The sequence below is a fragment of the Pithys albifrons genome, chromosome 10 (assembly GCF_047495875.1).
Source record: "Pithys albifrons albifrons isolate INPA30051 chromosome 10, PitAlb_v1, whole genome shotgun sequence".
Classification (NCBI taxonomy): Eukaryota; Metazoa; Chordata; class Aves; order Passeriformes; family Thamnophilidae; genus Pithys; species Pithys albifrons.
This window is the reverse complement of record NC_092467.1, coordinates 9,155,462-9,177,099: the sequence shown is the minus strand read 5'-3', so window position 1 is coordinate 9,177,099 and position 21,638 is coordinate 9,155,462. Positions and strand designations below refer to the sequence as shown.

General features: G+C 46.1%; 1 protein-coding gene across 7 annotated transcripts in view; it reads right to left on the bottom strand.

Moving 5' to 3' along the window:
• PACS2 (phosphofurin acidic cluster sorting protein 2) overlaps positions 1–21,638 on the bottom strand; it is an 80,081-nt gene that overhangs the window by 47,760 nt on the left and 10,683 nt on the right. For all 7 annotated transcript variants that reach the window (XM_071564681.1, XM_071564682.1, XM_071564683.1 and 4 more), the window contains exons 2-3: positions 5,064–5,151; positions 1,761–1,850 (exon numbers count right to left, since the gene is read on the bottom strand). In XM_071564681.1, coding sequence (XP_071420782.1) covers positions 1,761–1,850; positions 5,064–5,151 — 178 coding nt within the window. The remainder of the gene's footprint in view (positions 1–1,760; positions 1,851–5,063; positions 5,152–21,638) is intronic.

The following is a 21,638-nucleotide window of genomic DNA, read 5'->3' as shown; positions in this document are numbered from 1 at the left end:
AAAAAGGATCAGACACACCACTGACTCCAGTCGTACACAGGTGTATATTAAAGCTACAGGAAACTCCTCCCTTCAGTTTGAGTGGAGACTTGCCAGGCACAAGGGGCTGCTCACTGTTCTGTCAGCCTGCACTGTCACCTCTGGCTCAGCTCTGACAAAGAAACACTGTGCAAAGAACAAAATGTCACCTAGGAGAAGGTGCTGAGCAGGCAGTGGATGTGAAGGTAAGAGGGGCTGCAAATCCAGGCAGGTAGCACAAAGGAAAGCATAAGGTTTGAAGAACTGACAGTGCAATATGAAGATAAAGCTGCTGCAAGACTCCAAAACCTTCTTGTTCTGTGACATCCACATGCTTTTACTTTGTGGCCCATCACCACTCTCAAATATATCCCAGGCACTAAATTCAGACTGTATCTGACCCAAGCTGCAGTTGCTAGCTAGGAGTAGCTTTCAGACATTGTCCAATTAAGTAACAACAAAAGCTGTCATAAACATCCCGCTATGGCCTTTCAAGAATGCCTTACTGCATCCAAGACCACTGATACTTTGTGTAATCAGAGACCAGCAGCACATCTCTGCTTTAAGCTCACTCACCTCTTATGAAGGGTCAGTGTCACGAACATCACTCTCTCCTATTCTAGCTCAATTTCCAGCCCCGTCAGGGGAAACAGAATTAAAGCCAATGCTCTGCATCCTGCTGCAGCATTGCTCTGAGACCCAGAAAAAAACCCCAACCATACTCCCAATTAATTCCAAAAAGACTTGCTCCTTGCTGACACAGGACTGGCAGGGGGAGACCTGGCTTATCTTACAGCTCTGCTCCCAACCATGGGAAAACTGCAGCTGCAGGACCCAGGTGTGCATATTCCTGGCATGTGGCTTGCTTATTCCTGTTCACAAAAAAGGGGATGCAGTTAATCCAGTCTGTGAGCTGCGTCAGGACAGAATGAGCCATCTGTGTAACTACTTGGGCAACCGCAGGGTTATCATCCATCTACAATAACATCTTACCTGTTTCAGGCCTGCATGGGTCTGAGTAAAAACCAGACCTCACATCATCACTTAAACCTCTCTCCTTACCAGACCAAACTCCTGGAGTCAAGATCTAACCAACAGTAACTGGAGATTCCAGATATGAACACTTCTGAGTGTCTGTCTCATTCTGTTCTGCGTTCAAGATCCAATCTTGTTTGCAGCAAGCCAGCCTCTACTTACCTTATTTCCCTGCTCAGAAGGAAGCACCAGAGCAAGACATTTTGAGGAAAAGGGAAAACAGTGAAATGCAGTTGCTCCAATTCACAGCTATTTCTGTGACTCTAGAGTCAGCAGTAACTATAAGTACAATGCTCCTGCTACCCCAAATGGTGCCTCCTTTGGCAACTCCAAATCAGAGGTTCATCTGACTCATTCCTACTACTGCCTTCTGTCAACCTGAGGCTTCATGCCACCCCCACGGCTGCCATCCTTCAGTGTATACTCACAAAGAACGCAACAAAAGGCAAAAAAGACGCATTCTGTTCTGCTCCAGTTCCTGCCACAGCCATAACTTGAAGAGGACAGATTGCAGAAAGTCTTCATGTTCCTGGACTCCAAAGTCAGGATGCACAAAAAGGAAGGTCCCCTAACACTGTGAACCAGCACACAGCTTCAGGTTGGCAGTGCTGAGAGGCAATTTAGACAAGTTTGTGTTGCTGCACATGAGAACATGCTGAGGATCTTCACCTCAGACCCACAATGCCAAAGGCCACGTCCCACCCTACCTGCAGCGAGAAGGTCAGTGCAAGCTCCGTCTCCACATGTCCACTCGGGGGCAATACAATCTCGTGAGACCGCAGGATGCGCTTGGAGCCCTGTACGGAAACAAAGTCCATCGGGTGAATTCCCCAGAATCCAGCCCTTACAACCCATTCCAGTCCTATTTACTGCAAACCAGGAAACGTTGTCAGGGACTACCACAGAGAAGTGAACCGATGGGTCTGACCTTGCACTTCTGTGAAATATTAATGAGATGAAAGGGAGATATTTGACTAATAAAGATTTGGGCATATTTACTGTCCCTAACTGCAACAATGCAGCTTTTGTTCTGCCAAATCCCAGCACTGAAAAGCTGTGAGTCAACCCCCACCCCTCGAGTTCAAGACTCATATTTTCACTTCAGCCAATAGGTACACATCTCATCATCTCCCGGGTCTGCAGGCTGCAGCATCATGCTTAAATCTCCAGTGTTAGCCGTGACAGGCTGGGCTTTTCTGTTGGTACACACACCCCTCCCTGGGGAAAGCGGAGACTTTAACCTGTTTGAACAACTGTGAGTACTGGGAATATAAAAGAAAAAAAAAATCCCCTAAGCATCTCAGTGGAGTCTGGAGACCCAGTGTATCCAGATCAGCCCTGTGTGTGGGCTGCCATATATTAGCAGAGTTACTGGACTATTTACTGCGTGAGCATTTCATTACAGGGAACCTTTGAGGGAAAACTAGCAGGAAAACATGACAGACTGCTGCCTAGCAAACCCTTCTGCATTGTTCAAACACAGTGGCAAGTTTCAGAGGTCCCTGGCTCAATGTTCTGCTGAGGCTGCAGATCTGGCTTTGTCCAGACAGGCTGATTCTCAGAAGCACAGAACTGTAGCTCTCAAAAAAGCAGCATCTTGGAAATAAGAGACAGACGGGGTGGGCAAACACCTCCAAGCTACATCCAAAGGGAAAAGTGGTCTGCCCGTATCAGCCTCAAACAGCATCATGAGATGCGACAGCAGCAGAGCCTCGTTTACATCCCTTCCTCCCCAAACATACAGCTAAGACAGCCAGAGCAAATGCTGTGATCTGCAGCAGTGCCTTAGCTCCTTCACAGCACCAGCTCCTCCAGGGAAAAGCTGAGGTGCCTGAGCTCCAGTGGATCAGAAGATAGACAGGAGAGCAGAGCAAGGGACCGAAGGGCTACCCCCAGGCCAAGTAGCACATGTGAAAGTGAAGCACAGCGAGCCTGGCTGCTGGCAACAGCAGCAGCTGCTCCATCTGTGCAAAGCTCCCAATAGCAGCAATCTTGCTTTACTGGTTACGCAACCCGAAATCTAATGAAAGACCAAATATAGTTGCTTTTAAAAGACCACAGCAAATAAACAGAGCAACGGCTCGGGAAATACAGTTGACAACACTTTGAACATCACTGTTCAGGAGGCTGCAAGGAAACCTGGGAAACACAGGCAAAATGCTCTCATTAGGTCTGATTTCAGTCATCCATTTTGGAAGGTCTCCAGTGTCTGACACCTCTCGTGCAATTCTCCACACAAAGGCAATGAGTCAACAGAGATCATACAGCTGATGATCCAGTATCACCAGCCTCAAACAACAGCCATATCAGAAACCTGAGTGCTCACAAATGAAGCATCCCTAAAAGAGCTTGTCAGCATCAGTATCATAACCTGCAAGCTATAAAGGGACTTTTAATAGCAGGGCTTCAAACCTGTCTGTCTCTGACAACTGCATTGCTACTGACCCATCGTTAAACAGTAGATCCTAAAGAAATACAGTTGCTGAGCCACCACAAGGAACATCCAAGGCGAGGTACTCTCTGGGGCAATGGTCATTCCAGCCACTATCACTTCTAGGTCAATTGGACAGGGGAAAATAAGGATGGCCTGGTGATGTGAGCTGCAGCCCAGGACTTGGCAGATGCACATGCTGAACACAGCAAGTCCTTCTGTCTTTCAGCTCCTCAGGGATTTGCCCTGGTGTGGGGAGGACTACTCAGGTTCCAGCATCTGAATTACTGCATCAAGGCAGGTTACGACATACCCAAAAAGTCCCACATGTTAAAACTCCCTTTGAACTTGCAGGTCTGGGGCAAGCTTTCACCCATAGAAAGAGCAACCACTCAGCAGTAACCTGGACAAGAAAAGAAGGTTTTGCTCTAGTAAAAGCTACTGAATTCTCCAACCCCCATCTGACACACTGTGGGAGTAGATCATTCACTGACAAGCCTCAGGTCCTTACAGTGATGCATCCACCATCTAGAGGCACAAACATATGGAAGCTTTCAGCCTTGACAAGCAGTATCTGACAGCCTGGAAACCCGCAGCAGTGCTTTTTCCAAGGTTCCCACAAATCCAGGTGTGTGAAGCAATTCTCTGCCTTTCTGCTCACTGCATGGATGCACAAAGCCCTTCCAACACAGAGGAGCACATTTTTACCCCAGCTGGACAACTCATAGAGATGAGAAATACCAATTAAATCCTCAGCTGTGTGATTTGTACACAGATTTCACCTTCCAAACTAGATTTTGTGTGCTTTGACACAAGCAGATAGATGCAGGGGTTTGCCTAGTTCTTTATTTGAAAAGGAGCAGCCTTTCAGCATGGTTAATGGTATTTTTCTACTTATAGGTCTGCTAGGCTTTTACTCGTTAAGCACTTTAGCATTTGCAGTGGTGGGAGCACGTGAGCCGAGCTGATGCTGTGACGCGTGGTGGAACTGAGTCCCCTTCCTTCCCAGCCTGCCTCCAGGCAGGGTGACCTATATGGAGGCACCTAATTAAATGGCACAAACATATGTTGTAAAGTGGGTTATCTACCTAGGATGACAGCTGTATTGTAGGGGAAGCAATTAATACGTACAGGCACCCTACAATCCACTGACAAGCACTTGGCTATGGAGCCAACAGCAGAGCTGTCCACCAGCAAAGGAAGGCACACAATCCAGACCCCTAAACTGCAGTGTTCAGCCTCATAGTGAGCATGTTAAATAGAGAGCCAGGCTTGGATTAAGTGCCAGCTCAGGAAGAAGAGGTGACAGCATATGATCTGTAAAGAGCATTTTTACATACAGATAAGCTCATGCTGAGCCATCAGTGAAAAATATTCATATTCTCTGCTTACAACAGTGAAATGTGGTAGGAACATGGGGGAAGGGTCAGAAGGGCCTGCACACATCCAGAATGCCCTGATATACTTGGGAAGAAGTCTGAAGCTGTAATGGACCCTTCTGTGGAGGTGAAGCTCAGTTTGGGCATCTGCCAGCATTTTCAGTCAAACAACGCAATTCTTAGAACTGAGCAGCAATTACCTGCATTTTGACAGCAATGACCCCAGAAATAAGCTCCTTATCCAATTCCTTTAAGACTACCAGTTTCTTTAATGTCAAGCTGCACAACCTGCAAACAGGAACAGAAAAGAAAGTTAAAATCACGCCTAAAAAGAGAAAAGCTCTGAACAGCTTTTACACATAGCATCATCCCAGTTTGAGGGTGAACAGGCTCCAGACACAAGCCACACACTGATACAGACATAAAAACAGCAGAAATACAGGAGGCTTCCCTGGCTTCTCAGACTGAATTTCTGCAACTTTTCATAAATACAAGGAGGTAGACAGGAAGTAAATCTCTTTGATACAGACCCATGTTCACACGAGAGCACCACACAGCACTGACTTCTACAGACCACAGCCTGGGAATTCTTGATCTCAGTCAGACCTAAAGCTTCAGGGTCAGACGAATTAAATTCCAGCCATATAAAAGCACTGTTTCAGTCTAATTTTAAACTCATCCACAAAGTTCTCCTAGATTGTTGGCTTTTTCAGTTTCAGACTCCTGGCTCCCAGAGATCTTGCTCCCACCTCCTCTTGTCAACCCACAAATTCTCCTCCTCACCCCCAAACAAAAGTGCAAGTGGCTCAGGCATCTCTAATGGGAAAGGGGGGGGAAAAAGGAAAAAGAAAGAAGGAGAGGACTCAAGTGCCGCCCTCTGGCCCTGATGTTCACATACCACACATAAGCAAGTAAATCACATTCTTTACCCAGGCAATGCTACATTGTTCTGGTTAAAGCTGTTTGCTTTTCCAGCACAGGGAGCTCGGGAGCAGATGAAGTTTGGACTCAGTGCAGCTGAGTTAAGGCTCTGTAGTAATGGGACCATGGTATCAGCACTGTCACAATTTCACAGGAAGTTACTGTCAGCTGGGGGAATTCAGAAGGCATAACCCCTAAACCAACTTCAGGGAAGGATAAACCTGAAGCAAAGACAGCTCAATCTGAGGATAGCAGAGGTCAGAAACAGTTGCTGGGTGGGCTCCAGTGGCTAGACATCATCTGTCATGCTGGCCAGGAGCCAGCACTGCCTTTGTGTCAGGTCCCTATTCCATGGCATTGGCACCTTTGGCATCTGACATACAATGTTAACAGGCTTCAGCACGACTTCTCTGAAACCCACGGCAGAGATTTTTCTCCCACATCAAGTGTAAGATGAAGGGTGTTTATGAGGGGGGGAAGTCCAGCAATAGATAGGAAGTGAAGAGGAGCTGACCCTGGATTTTGGTGCATGCCCAAGCATCACTGGCACAAGTGCCACTGCCTGAAGCCTGCACTTGAACTACAGAACTGCACACTGGTGCCAGGATCCCACCAAGCCAGCACTGCAAGGGTGCCATGCACCTCCACCTCCTTCTCCACCAGAGTGGGAAGATGAAACATTGCTTTGCTGCAAGGCCTGAAGATTGACATGATCAGCCTGGGTGCAAAACTACAAGACAGATGCAGTCCAAGCCTCTTCCCAACAGGAGCTGTGGCAAGTACTGAAGTAAGTGTGGCTTGTCTCATCCAGAAACACCCATGGCCCTGACTGAACTCTGGAACAAGGCTGGCAATGGGGAAGAGCCAGTCACGATCTGCAGCCAAGCACCTCTCCAAATATGTCCTTTGCCAGCCTCTTTTCCACTGCAGCCCATGCCATCTGCTCTCCCTGCTCATTTGCAAAGCACTGGTTCCTGCTATTGGCCCCCAAAAACCAAGAGAAAGAGAGAACTGCAAGTTTCTCCTTTGCAGAATTTTGCATCAGAAGACAGCACAGCCAGAGATGCCGCAGAAATTACAAAAGAGGTGGAAAACCCAGGCCTGCCTGGGCCTCTGTCCCCCTCTGTCCCACCACCAGCTATGCACAGTGTCACTGAGACAAACGTGCTGGAGGAGGGACGGCAGAACAGCTGCAGCTGGCCTGGCAAAGGGGAACCAAGCACCCTTTCCCCACGGCCAGAGCCTCCCCTGAGCGAGGCAGAAGAGACCAGTGCATTCAACTGCAAATCTAAGTGTCCCTTGGCACTGGAAATCTGTGAAAGATGAAACTGCATCCTTCAACCTGGAGCACAGGAGAGGGTGTTGGCTTTCCCTGTGCATCCTGAACAAAACGGCAAGCACAGACACATGTGGCTGCTGCCATGAAACCAGCCGGGCCAGGATCTGGAGGAAGGAGGCTGTGAGCCATTTGTTTTCTTTGTAATGCTGGAGGACAATCGCGCTCAGCTTGCCAAAACCCACAGAGCTTGGGCCAGTCAGGTGCTGAGAGCAGAGGTAGGACAACACACTGGCATTGTCTCAGCTGACAGGCAAGGAACAAAGGCCTTTTCTCTCCAGCCCCGAGCTCGAGGATGGAAAAGGTACGGGAAGAAACAATGGTGTTCTCAGCACACCCAGCAGAGCACAAGGAGGGCGTTCTGTTCTCCACTGGGCATTCCTTCAATTCATCATTTATGAGCTTTGATCAAGCCCTGTGGAGCACTTGCTGCTTGGGGAAAAAAAAATTAAAAGCCTCCTTTACAGTGGTCAGAAAAACAAAAGCAGTTAAAAAAGACATGGGACACATCTGCTTTCTTTATCCTCCTGGTACTAAGAGGCACTTCACACAAAAAAACAATGAAATGTTTATCCTCTCCATCAGCAGGGGTGTTTGAGAGAATGGATAAAAAAATCAGAGTTTAAATCCCACCAAATCAATGTTAGCCTCAAATACTTGCTGTTTCAGGTCTTCAGTCTAAAATTTGCAAGTTACAAATCAAAGCAACCTTCAGAATATGTGGCAGAAAGGGGCCATACCTTACTCAAATCATAATGAAAAGGTGTATGCTAAGTGTGTCAACTGCATCAAGAGCCAGTGTGATGGCCCTGACACCAGCACAAGGACCATGAACTACCCACACATGCAGGTACAGCAAGGATTTGTGTCATAACTGCCTCTTATAATGGCAGCACCTCCTGCCATACATTTACTTTTGCTTTGGTTTTGCTGTACTTCCATCATCTCTCAGGGATCAGAAAAGGGACCAGACTCAGACCCACTTCTATCAACATGCCTGTTGAGGTTAAACAGTGGTAAGAAAAACAGGACAGACATTGGTAGACATAGAAAGATCTGAATAAAGAATAAACAATACAATTGGAAGTTTCTAATACATACAGACACCATCTCCAGAAACTCAGAGAAAACAAACTAGCATATATACACAAGGGAACTGAGGAAGGCTCAAGGCTAGATCTGCAGTATTTTGAAAGCCTGGGACTGCTGTGCAGGAGGTGCAAAGAAATCCCTTCTTTGCATGTTTGTTTCAGCAATGACCTATGGTTGCATGTGGGGGGTTCAGCTAGAAAAAGCACTAAGTTAGCTGAAGCTGTGTTAAATGAGGGCAGTGGAAATCTAAGAGCCAGTTTTCCAGCCTGTTTTGAAGGTTCACAGTAGATCTCCCTGCCAGGAGCACAGCTGGGTCCAGCACAGCAGCAGGCACTGCCTGCTGAGGAGTTTGTGTGTCCCCTGCAGTCACTCACGTGCTCTCCCATGGTGAGCAGGCACAAGGTACTTGCCTGACCCCATTCTGGGGTTAACAAATCATCAGACAGCTTAATGCATTCTACAATATAACTCCATCTTTTTACATCACATTTTTAAAGAGGAAACCTGGACCTGACTCAATGGTTTCAACTCACCTTGCTAATGCAAGTTGTGGTGAGTAGCTTCACCATGAGCTCTTTGCTTAAGGAAGCAGCTCTTTGAAAAGAATGTAACATGTTTTAATCAAGACTCTGCAAATGTGTCCAGAACAACCAAATAAAGTGTCACATTCTTTACTCACTAGATGTTTTGCTTTTGCATCCCTCTGAATAAGAAAATCAGGAAAACAAACCCTCTCCAAGAAAGAGTCTGCCTTGCTGAATTAAACGCCTGTTTCTCCACAGGGAGCACAGTAATTGCAGCGAGACCTCGCTCACACAGAGACAGTTGAATCAACAGGAAGGAAAAATTAAAAATTAAAGACCTGCATTTTAATTAAACCACATAGAAGTAGAGAATAATAACAGGATGCATCCATAGCTATAGGGGACTCCAAGTGCAAGATGGGAGCTGGGGCAGGAAGACTAATACACAGAAATCCTTTGTCCAGGTTCAAAGTTGTGAAGATATTGTCCCTAGAGAAAGTGTTTTATGCCAAGAGCACTCTCCTCCGAGGTCAGAAAACCTCAATCAGCCGACGGCTATAAGGAAGAATTGGTTTCTGTTTGGCCACTGGACAGTTTCACCTCATCCAAGTTATTCCAGCATTTCAGGACAGCAAGCAGCCTCCTACCCTGGTGCTTTCAACGTCAGCTTTGAGTGTTTTGCTCTGGGCTGACACTTCACACCCAAGTCAGTCCCAAAATAAATCGCAAGCCACTTGAAGAAGAAGTGGAGGGAGACATCCGCCTACACACGCACTTGCCCAGATAAACAGAGCCATTCTGCACATAATTACAGGGGTGTTTGTGCAGGAGCGGCCAGAGGGAGAGCCCCGCACAGCATTTTTCAGACAGTAAGGTAGAAATGTAGGCAGTGCACCCAGAACCAATTGCACAAGCAATTTCTTACACCTGCTCCGCATGTGCCCAGGAAGAGAAGAACAACACATGGATAAACCTGTCACTGCACTTACATGCTAAAGGCAGGGCTCTGTTCTGGCCTAGGAGTCAGCCAGGGGACAAAGCAGGGAAAAAAGTGCTGTCCTCTGATGTCACTGATGTGTCAGAGTAGGGCCTCTGGGCAAGGTCAGCAGCAGTAAAGAGCTGCAGGAAGATACTTCCTCATTTTCCAAAGCTTAATATGCTAATTCTGTCAAAGTGATCTAATCTTGATCCCATTCTCAGGGAAGCTCCAAGGCAAGATGAAATTAAAAGAAGAGGCAGAGGTCAGGCACCTCAATTTCTGTCATGCCAGAAACATAACCTGAGTAACCTGCAAAGAAACCTAATAGTCCTTCATTCACCTTCCTACTCAGCTCCTTTAGTCAGCTGTTCTAGCTACAGATACATTCAAGTAAGGTTTAAACAGCCAGGAAACAATTGCAGAGCCAGTATTTTAATTGTTCTTTTTCTCAAGGATCTTGAAATCCTCTTCCCAGTACTAATAAAGAGAATTAAGCTCTTAAGATTCTAGAGACAAAGATCCACAGAAATGCTGTAGCAAGCAGGTCTTGTTCAGAGGATGGGAGCCTATTTTATGCAACAGGCTCTACCCAGGACCTCGGAAGGACACACATGTTCAGCCAGACACTGTCCTTTTCTTGCTGAAATACTGTCCTGCTCACTTCAAATATATCACAAATAGGCCTGCTCCAAACAGCATGCAAAAAGGGGTGGGTGTGCTGAAGTATTGCACATCTGCCTAATTTTTACAAGATCCTAGAACTCTGCACAGGCACATTTGCTACATGAAGTTAATATGACCAAGTAGTAAAGCACATCTGAGCTTAGATACTCCAATACAACATATCAGCTGGAAAATGCTGAGAGATCTCTTCATTAAGGTAAGACAGTGCTGGCTGGCTCTAGGGGACTCAAGGGCACAAAGGGATCAGGATCCCTGCAAACCAACCAACTCTGTCTTACAAGACAGAGTTACATATTGTATTGGCAGTAGTCATTTCTTAGATCTTCAGTAGGCTGGGCACTACTGAGACAGCCATGGTGGTGAAATCCAGTTTCACATACTCTTCAGGTAGCCAAGCAAAATTTCCTGTGAGCTGGCAGTTGTGTCACACCACATTCTGACTACCTGACCGAGATGTGATGCATTCCAAGTCACAGCAGCAGGAAAACAGCCTGTCTGTCACCAACGGCTCACCCTCAGGTACATGCTCTAAACTGTGCTACCGAGAAACAGCAGCTTTCTCTGCCTTTCAGAAGCCACATCAGCAGGAACAGAAGCAGCTCTCAACACACCTGTTGGCCTCAGCTGGAACTCAGTTCCTGCACACACATTACACATTTGGCTTCTCACTCTTCATTTTGATGGTTTCGAAGCCCTTTACAGGGTCTCTTAGAAGTGAGGGAATAAAACCCAACCAGCCACAAAGCAGGTATTAGGTTTGTTTCTCAGACACGCAATCGAGCGTAAAGGAGTTAGGCAAACTCACCTATGTGTACACACCATGCTGCTTGCAAAGCCAAGCACAGGCCTAAGTGTAGTTAAACACACCTCTTATGGCTTGCCTCCTCCAAACCTGTATCCAGAACAACAGGACTGCACAGCAACTTGCTACCAGCATCTCTGGTACTGGTGAATTAGGTTTGATCAATATTTTTAAAGTTTTGAGGCAGTAGGAAAATGCTTTATCAGTTTTAAAGACTAAAGTCAGCAAATAATGAAAAGCCAGTCCATGGTTAAGGCTCCCTTGACAAACATCAGGAATACATTTTCTATATTACAGAGGACACAAACACATCTGATATTTGTTGTACTACTTTAGTAGTAAGCAGGAGTAGCCAAAGGCACCACCATCAAGGAATGAGATGAAGACAGAGCAGGCACAGCCACACCCATATACCAAAAGCCAGTGGTAGCTACGGGTCTAAAAGCTTGCAGAGATATCCATGGACTGCAGTAGAGCCCAGAAAGAAGCCCTGCAGCACTGAAATGCCAGTCTCCCATCTGGGCAGCTGAGCGCAGTCAAAACACCTTCTCAGGGAGGGGAAGCCTTTAGGACATGGGCTGGCCAGCCATTTCTCCATTTCTGTAGCTCGGGCTGCAGTTCTCAGCCAGCCATCAACAAAGCAAAGGCACAACCCACTGAACTTATGCGAGACGGCCAGGGTGGAGGGCAGCTCCCACCACACGCCTCACACATTGGCGCAAAAGCATATACACAAATGAGCAAATGAATCACACCCCAAGCCAAAAGGGGACTGGGAGGAGGAATGCAAAAAAACAAATTAGGGGGTGGGAGATGAAGAGGAGAGACCTTCACATCTGGAGTAATTCCAACAGCCCTCCACTCCCTGGCTCACCCCTCCCTTGCATGCCTTCCTTATGAACCTGCCTTCTCACTGGCCCCCTGCTCCAGACAGCAGTGCCTGTCACACAGCAGGCTGGCCACCCGGATAGACTATTCCAGGCATGCTACAGGAACACTCCCTGTCTGCCAGGAGCCGGTCCCATCTGCCCCTGAACCCTCCGGGACTAGCAGGACCTGCCCGAAACAGCCAGTAGATAAGAAGGACCATCAGAGCTAAAGGCTTCCTGGTAAGGTTAATTTGCCTCAGGGCAAAGAGTAGAACATCTGCCCTCTTTGTACCAGTGCTGCAACCGCCTGCAAGAACAAAGCCAGCACCCAATCTTTCAGCACACACCCGAGGAAATCCTGGCAGTGGTGGCCAGCTTTGTTACAGGCACCACCATCAGTAACATGAAATGGTTAAAGTGCCTCAAGATACGTGTTTTCTCCAGCAGGTGCCTTGCCCAGATAACCCTCACACTCTTCCCTGTCCTCTCCCTCACCACATCTATGCCTCAACCCTGAGCACAACATCCCCAAACACAGCAGCAAGGTTGGGAGCTGTAACATCTCCACAGCAACTGGGGATGTCACAGCCTGCACGTGACCAGTTCCCCGCAGCCGTGCAACAAATGAGACCGGCTCCTCCGGCAGCCTGCTTGTTCCTGCTCACTCCCTCTGGAGCAGAGTGATGGCAAATCCTCCTTCACTATTGCATGAAGAACTCTGTTCCCCAGCAGCTCCCCTGCCCCATCCCAGTGAGGAGCCAGAGCGCAGGCAGATTTAGAGGGAGGCCCTGCACCAGTCAGCCTGGTTTAGTATTTTGTTTTCAATAGCAGGAAGCACAGATCTACAAGTACTCTTACATTTCTTTAATTTCAAAATGCTAGGTGCTATTCTGCTTTTAGTTGCCACTGCTGAGCAGCCCCCAGAGAGACCTTGATGCTGTTCCACCCGCTGCTGTGCTCTCTGCACTCTCCAGGGCAGACAGGGCAGTCCCAGCCACAGCACACACTGTCCCTAAAGCCTGCAAGTCTTTAGAGATCAGGGATCAGCCTGAAATATCCCAATCTTTCCTTTTGTCTGTACATCAGCCATCAAGAGGAAAAAGCTCTGCCAACAGGAGCTTTGACTTCAGGTCCACGTCAGAAGAGCTTGTAACGAAGGGCTCAGTTCTGCTCAGACTACCTGTCACTGTGATCTCTTCATCATAAGAAAACAGGACTAGGAAGCCTCCAGCTAAGAAAGCAGTCAAGGAAAAACAGATGGCTCCTTAGTAGTACCCAAAGCTGAGCTTGCTCTTGAGCCATGAACAATTTGCCATCTCTCTGTCTTGCTTCTCTCCACTTCAAACAGCTTCCACAACATCACCTGGTGCAGAGAAGAGCTGAACAGCCTCACTCCAGAGACCAGACTGGCTCATGCCATGGGCCACATCCAATTACTTCTCTCTCATTCATCTAAGAACAATTCCCAGTTCACAAGCAAGTCAGACACACACATGGCCCTCCCAGTCAAAGCCAAGATCCTGATGCCATGTAAATCTTAAGTCTTGGTGCTTCTCTGGAAGACAATCCCCTTATACCACTGTGAGTGAACAAAACTGTCTGAAAACTGTTGTAGGAGGGTTTTTTAAATGAATTTTGGGAGTGAGTTTTATGTTTGGTTTTGAGCCTGCTTTTCCCTGTACTCAAGGCAGCAAACCCAGGGGAGGTGGCCCACTCCTGACAGACTGTTTTCTGTAACCTTGATTTAAACAGTTGCATCAAGTGCCTTCGAACATGGTTTTGTTTGTAAACTTTGCCATGTGGCCCAACATACACAAGCTGGGAGAACCACACAGGTATAAGTTCGACCCCAAATGGCTGAGTTTTTACTAAGAACTCAAAATGTCCTTTAAGAATACAGCCAGAGCAGACAGCAGCAGCAAAAACCATTTGTGAACTTTGATGGTACGTTTGGTATTAGCCAGCACAGCAATCAAATATGCAAAGCATCTCACTCACAGGCCTGTTTTCAGGCTAGGAGAATATCTCACCATTCTCATGGCAGCAAGTCTGCCCAAGCCTGCCATTCTGGCCTCCTTTCACATGAGTATGTGCAGTCAGCCAACCCAATACCTCACAGAGCCAATGATCTACACTGTTCCTTTAATTGCCCCATATTTAATAACGGCTCCGGAGATTAATGGGATGACAGTCAAAGAAATACCAGGACTCATTGCCTAATTTAGAAACAATTTTTTTTTTGCACAGATCTCATCATGCCTCAAATATAACAGAACTATTTAACATCCCAAAGTATGACTTCTCTCCAGCATGTAGATGTTCCAAAAACACACCACTAGCAACCTGAACTACAGGGAAGGAGCAGCAAAGGTAAAAAAAAAAAAAAAAAAAAAACCAAACCAAACCACTAAGCCCCAATATATTCAACAGCAGGTCAGAAAGAAGGTTAGGAGAACAACCAGTTCCATGAAGAGCAATTTCTACAGCTGTACCAAACACAGTGTGTAACTCCCACAGCCCCTCAGCAGTGTGGTCTGACCACACCAAACTCCTCTAAGCCCCAGAGCTCTGGCTCATCTGTGCACAGGTGCTTTAAACATGGGACTGCAACTGGCAATTGATTTGCTCTCTGGCCACAGCTCGATGCTTCCAAATCAAACACATTAAACACTTATAAAAGGAAGGTGGTTCTTTCCCAGAAGCATTTATTTGAACAGTGCTGGTTTTTACAAGGCAGCAACACACAGCTGACAAAGCAGCCCCATCAGCGCTAAATATAATTCACAAAGAACTCTGGATCCTGCCACTAAAGCTGGGGAACTCTATTCAGTGTTTAACACCCTGGAAACATTGGTTAACATCCCTCAAACTGGAACAAAACGTCAAGGGTAAAGCAGCTGAAAGGTTCCGTCTCTGGCAGATTTGTCTCCCTGGAAAGGAAGGTGCAAACTGAGAGGAGCTTTGCAACATTCACAGTGGACAAAAAAGACCTGAAAATGCCAAAGCACTCCTTGCAAGGAAAGAAATGCCTCTTGATGCCTCTGATTGAAGCTGCATTGTGCTCCAGCACACATCCCTTCCATTTCTTCCATCAAATATTCTGGGCAGCACTTACTTATTTGCACACTGTCTGCTGGAGTGCTCAGAAGAGCACAGATGATCTGGGAAGGAAATTCCCAAAGAACAGGAATAAGGGATCTAGTGATACTCTAAAAGCCAAATAGTCAACCACATTGTCCGAGCTGATGCAAGAATGAGATGGCTGAAGTGAAAGTACCAGCACCACTGCCAGGGATGGAACTTCAGCAGTAACCAGAAGCAATATTTTAACTTCCAAAACCAGCTGAACTGAACAGAAAAGGCTTACAGGGATTGCAGTGCCCAGCCTGCTGCCAAGGACAACACAAGCTCTCCAACTACAGTCCTGAAAACTGCAGAACCCACCAAAAGTGCACTAATGAACAGGAATTGGGACCTCTATAGTCTTTAAAGCTGACCCGTGGAGGTCACTTCACAGTGATGCAGCAGCAGATACTGCATTGGCAAAATCTGCATGAAACATCCTCCCCATTCTCTGAGGAGATAACTGAGTGGGAAGGTACCTGCATGACCAGGCTAACCTTACAGCCTGGGGGACAGCCAGGAGATGCATTTCCAGACCTTGCAATGGGACTGCAAACGGCTCAGGTTTTCAGAGCACTTCTGATCCTCTCTCAGTAAGAGCAGCTTCCTTCAGAAGAAAATTCTAGTCTCCAGGTGATCTAAAAATGTCTCTCAACAACACTTTAAAAATGTCTTTCTACCTCCCTAGTCTTTCTCTTCACATCTAAATATACACTGCATGCTCTAGTTTAAAGAATTGCTACTGAAAAAGAAAGCACTTGTTTGGAAATAACTCAGCACAAGGTTTTCTGTTTATTTTTTTTCACTGTAAAAATGTCTTGCAACAGATTTTTCTGCATTTCTCCTGAAAAAGGGAGAAAACCTGGCAACTCAGACTTTGCTTACCCTCTTTCTTTAAAGCTAACATCACCTTTTGGTTTATCGGGGAAAAAGGAACCCCAATTTTTACTAAAGGAGTTCTGAAGAATCTCAGTGCCAAACACTCGCAGTGGCAGGCAGAACACTGTGATTTGCTCCAGAAAAACATTTGCATTTCCTTAATACTCTAAACCTCTTCACCAGCTGTCGGAAGTCGAGCTGGCAAGCAGAGATTCAATATTATTTAGAGATTACATTTCTTCAGCATCACTACTGGTGATATTTCATTCCTGAAAGCAATAAGGGAGCAGCAAAGCAAGTGTCTGAACTTGCTGGTTCAATTTGTCAAGAGTATTTATTAAAATATCAGCATGACCTGTGTAAGCCAGTAAAACAGTGAGCTGTGACAGACACAGGGTGTTCCGAGATGCTCATCTTTGCTGTTCAGAACTTGCTCCAGACCCCTGCTGGAATTTTTTATGCTGAACATAAGCAATAAAACAAAAAGTAATTTATAACAATCATAATTCATTCAGCCCCCAGAACCTTTTACCAGGCCTGTGAGTTCCCACTGAAACTGGATTTATCAAGATAAACTGTAGATGCTCTACAAAATAAGCAGATGGAGGTAAATGAGGCATGAACAAGCAGAGGTTGGATGTGAGGCAGCTCTTTCCCAGCAGGATATTGAGGTTCAGTGCTAGGAGGGCTTACCAAGGGGCAGGAATAAGACAGTTATTCTATTTGGGAACAGGACCACACCATGAGTTCAGTCATGGAGACCAAACTTTACAGCCAGACCAGCCTCAACTCCCTGGAAACATTCTCTGCTAGTTCATGCCTTTGCTGATGCAATCAGCTAACAGTGAGATGACAGCAATGCTGAGACCAAGGAATAGATACCAGCATCATTTTGTGGTCAGTGCTGCTGCTCATGGATGAGCCATGGCACATCTGAAACCAGGGTCACACACGCGGGCTGTCAAAGAGCATTTCTGTCACAGAAACAGCTGAGGATCATCAAGAGGGGTGAGACAGGGATAAGCACCACAACATTTTTTTCAACCATCAGGATGGGATTCATCCTTAATTTTATGCTGTCCTCACTCACAGGACCACATTCAACCTCTGATTTTCACCAGATGACTGCAGCTAACACCAAGCACATCAAACTTAGCATCAGGGCCTATGGCTAATCATATAAGAAATGTAGGTATGTACATTGTATGTTTCTGGCAGAATCCTGATGAGCCCAAACCACTGCAGATTTGCTACAGGTCTTGGGGTGTTTCTTTTGAGCTTTCATTTTCATCACTGTGAAGCAAAGGTCAGTTCACAGCAGACACCTCAAAACTGGATGAAGGGTAACCCTGGAGCCAAGGGAGCTCATCCTATAACCACTTCACTAACAGAGAATTGCATGTTCTGTATATGAGAATTCTGACCACACATAAACGTTCATGTAAGTACAAATTAATAAGCCATTTCTCTGATTTCACACTCGAATCAACAAGAACGCTGCAGACACAGATAGCCCCCCCATTACTGACATCCAGTGGGGTCCTCTGTTTGCAGATATACCAGTCAAACAGAGATTCTGCTCTTGGAGGGCTGGTGGAGAGTGTGAATTCACTCACAGGAGAAAAGTCCAAAGTTACTCATGCAATAGCTTGGAAAATATGGTGATAACTTTGGAACCAAGATAGCCCAAGAGACTGTGAGCAGGAGCAGCAGCAATCTGCTGGCAGAGGACAGAAAATAGAGAAACAAAAGCTAGAAAGAAGGAGCCTCAATTCGCTGTTCAAGAGTCAGGAACTGGGAGACAGGATGAATTGCTGAATTTCCAGAGATCAGAGCACTGTTCACACTGAACTACACCAAATTCTGCCATTTAAGCTGGTTGTCCTGTGATGTCCTGCATGTCAATAAACCTATTCTGACTCACCAATAAACAGATGTTGGCTCATAGTATGGCTGTGATTCAGGCAGCCCCATACCAAACCTTGGCAGCACTGGGCCATAGTGGCTGCAACAGGACACTCTTTGCCTGCAGCTTCCAGTTCCTGGGCTTTGTTATACACCAGAAACAGCAAGGAATCACAAAAGCATCAAGTCTGATGGATTCAAAGAGGAAAGTTGCAAATTTTCTCCATTCCGTGGGAAGGTAGAGGAGAGCTCCAGCATGCAAGACTGGATATGCCTGATGCTTCAAACATCAAAAAAACTTGTGTTTAACTTTTGTCCTTTATTGTACTCCACCTGTCATATGATTTCCACAATACAATGCAGGGAGAACAAAAGAAAATTCAACTCTGTACCTTTTTCTCAGGGACACATCTAACACTTTTCCCCACTGTAGATCTCCCCTGCTCCAGATATTTTTTGTCTGCACTCAAAATTAGCAAGTGGTCAAAACATCCTCACAGCTTGATAAAAATTGAACTCAAGTGTTTTCAACAAAATCCTCTTTGTTACCACACTCAGATGGCCACTGGAACTGCCAACCTGTTCAGAGAGATGCCTTAACGATGAAGCATCATTTTGAAATGCATTTGCAGCTGTGCATATTTCACTTCAATCACATAATTGTGAATTATACCTCAGCAAGTCCTTGCAGAAAAGAGGTGGGCTGACAGGGGGATGTGAAGGGGGAGAGGAAAGAAAGGAATTTCTGCTGAACAAAAGAGCTCCAAGAAACTGATACAACTTTGCTGGAAGCTATTCCCAGCCCACTCAACATTTTTCACTGTATACAGACATACCAGAATCCCAACAAGGGGCATTTTTCCCAGCTGAAATACAAACCATCAGCAGATCTGAGAAATACAACAACCCAGTGGACACAAAGCAAAGCAGAGTGAAACCATCTTACAGTTGTGCAAATCCAAGAGCTTTGAGATCCATACCTTTGAGAGCTCACTGGGGTGGCAGCCTCACACAAACACCTGCCCAGTGTCCAGCACATGGCTTGGCAAAGCTAAGCAAAGCTGGATTCCTCTTTGCTTTACTGTCAGAGTTGTTTACATGGCACTTAAAAGCACACAAGATAAAAAGCACCTTTTCCTGCCTCCCTAAAAGTCCTGTCAAGCACTGTATAACTTCACCAATGTTCACCAGGCAGATTTGCGGTCCATTCTGCATTGCTTTCAGGGCTCAAAACCACAACAGTGGCCAGTGGTGATGCTGAGAGAGTCCAGGTGAGAAGGAAATAGCACAGAACACTGTAGGCAGCACACAGCTGGGACATTGGTGAGGTTGGCCTAAACCTACCCACAACCCAGCTCTGTACTCAAGTACCTGGGTGCAAGTGGGGTATCTTTATCCAGAAATCCTCTTGAAAGCAAGCACTGTGCAAACACCAAGGAATCAGGCTACTTAGACCTGCAGGAGAGCAGTGCTGCCAAGCAAACCTGAGCATGTAAACCCAGACATGGCAGATGCACCTTCGAAACATGGCAGGGCATCAAGGAGAGCTGAGCACTTTGCACTCCACTCATGCACGGTTAGGGACCAGCACTAGAAAGATGGCCTTGAACACAGGTGCAGCAGGAACAAAAACAGCCACTGGGACACTTAGGTTATGATCCTGGAACAAGGACACAATTAAGTGAACAATAAAAACTTCTTATAAATGTTTTTTTAAGGACACTCAGCAGGACCTGCCATTTACATGTCAGAAAAAGAGCACCATGCTGACCAAAGGCTGAATGGAGAAAATCCACCTCTGAAATCACTTCACCCTGAAAAAAGCTCTACCCACTTGCTTGAACTAAGCACTGGCCAGGCTTCTGGTCCTCAAGCACATCCCCACAGGCCAAGGGTAAGGGAGCCATCAAAGTTTTGTCTCAGGGAGCAGCTTTACATTGGAACTGCTGAATGCCACACATTGGGAGGAAAAAATGCTCTGATCTGCTTTGCTATCTGCAAGTGGCTGTCTCAGATCCTCACTGGGACTGAATATGAACAGGCAAAGCTTATCCAAGTACCTGGAGACACTCAAAGTCTATTTGTGGAGCAAGGACAAAGCCTACATTAATGGCCTTCAACTTTATTAAGCAAAAGCAGAATCCTGGCAGAAAGAAGATACAGATCCCCCCAGCCTAAAGAGAAATCGGAGCACCTTAAATTCTGGCACACTTTCAGGCACAGCATAGGGAAGAGATAGTAGAGCAAATAAAAGCGAGTTCAGCCCCTAGCAAGCCACTAGCAACATGAAATATATATGATCCACTTCTTGCAGTTCTCAGCTTTCCTTGCAAATCCTTCGTTTTGAGGCAGTGGGTGCAACTTGATCAGGAAAGCAGCATATCATCTGTCTACCAGTTAGAAAGCATGCAGGTATTTTTTCATGAAAGAGGACATTTTGGAAAGATCCTTTTGATACTGAAAACTGCCCACCCAAGAGGAAGATATCACAGGGAAAGGCTGCAGGACAGTCCCAAGAACCTCAGAGCAGACCCTGCAAACTGTCAATCGGTGGATAGAAGAGTGGAAAGTGCCATGGGAGGAGAGCAGGATTAGAAGTGCTACAGATTTATGATAAGCAACACTCTAACAATAGCTTTCTTTCACGAAGGAAGATCTTCCTGCTGTAGATAATCTAGTTAGTCTGAACATATATTTATGCACTGGGGAAGGACTGCACACAGGACAGGCAACCCCTCTGTCAACTAAAACCATCCATTTTAAAATTCCTCCAATACCTATCCAATAATACGGACCAACCATGGCAGGGAGGGAATAGTTGCTCACCCAAGCAGCTGTCAAGGGCTGTTCAGGGGGCCTGTTCCAGCCTCTACATGGCCTAGATGTCCTAGAAGGGCCTTTTTCAGCCACGTTTTCCATTTTCATCATTTCTCCCCACCCTGAAAGGTCATGCAGATGAAAACATCAATTTAACTAATGCCAGATGGCAGACAAGTTCAGCCATATGAATCTTTGCTGATTATATAATTACCTTCATTTCTTGCAGAAAGATGGAAATGCTTACACTCACCGGCTTAATATTTTGTACATAAACAAACATTTCTAGGCTGTTTGTACTTTAAAGAAATTAAGTCCACATGGTTTTGACCAACTACTCCATTACCACGTGGCACATTTATGACAGAAAAAAAAGCCTCAATTTGAAATTATGCCAGGAGGCTGCAGACACCAATCTTTCCCAGGAGTCCCAAATAATACTTATCAAATGGGCTCATCAACTCACAGTTATAGATTTACTGGGTAGAAAACTAAGACGATTTGCACTCAGCGTTAAATACACCAAATTATTTTCTGCAGACCTCAAGGTTATTTAATTTACCTTCAATGAGCCCCAACACATCAGCAAAGAAAATAGCACTGAAATGTTCAGGCTCATTTGCTACTGAACCAGAGCAGTATGGCAATGGACAGTTTCAACGACAAACACACCAAACCACGTGCCAGAACCTTCATAGGTAGCTCAGGCAAAATCTACAGGGAAACTTTATGTGTACAGCTAAGGGCAGCATTGAGAAACTGCTGCAGATGCAGCTCTGCCAAGTCACACTCTTACTATAAAGCCATTAGCAATTAAAGCTCCAGCACACGGATCCTGAGTTCT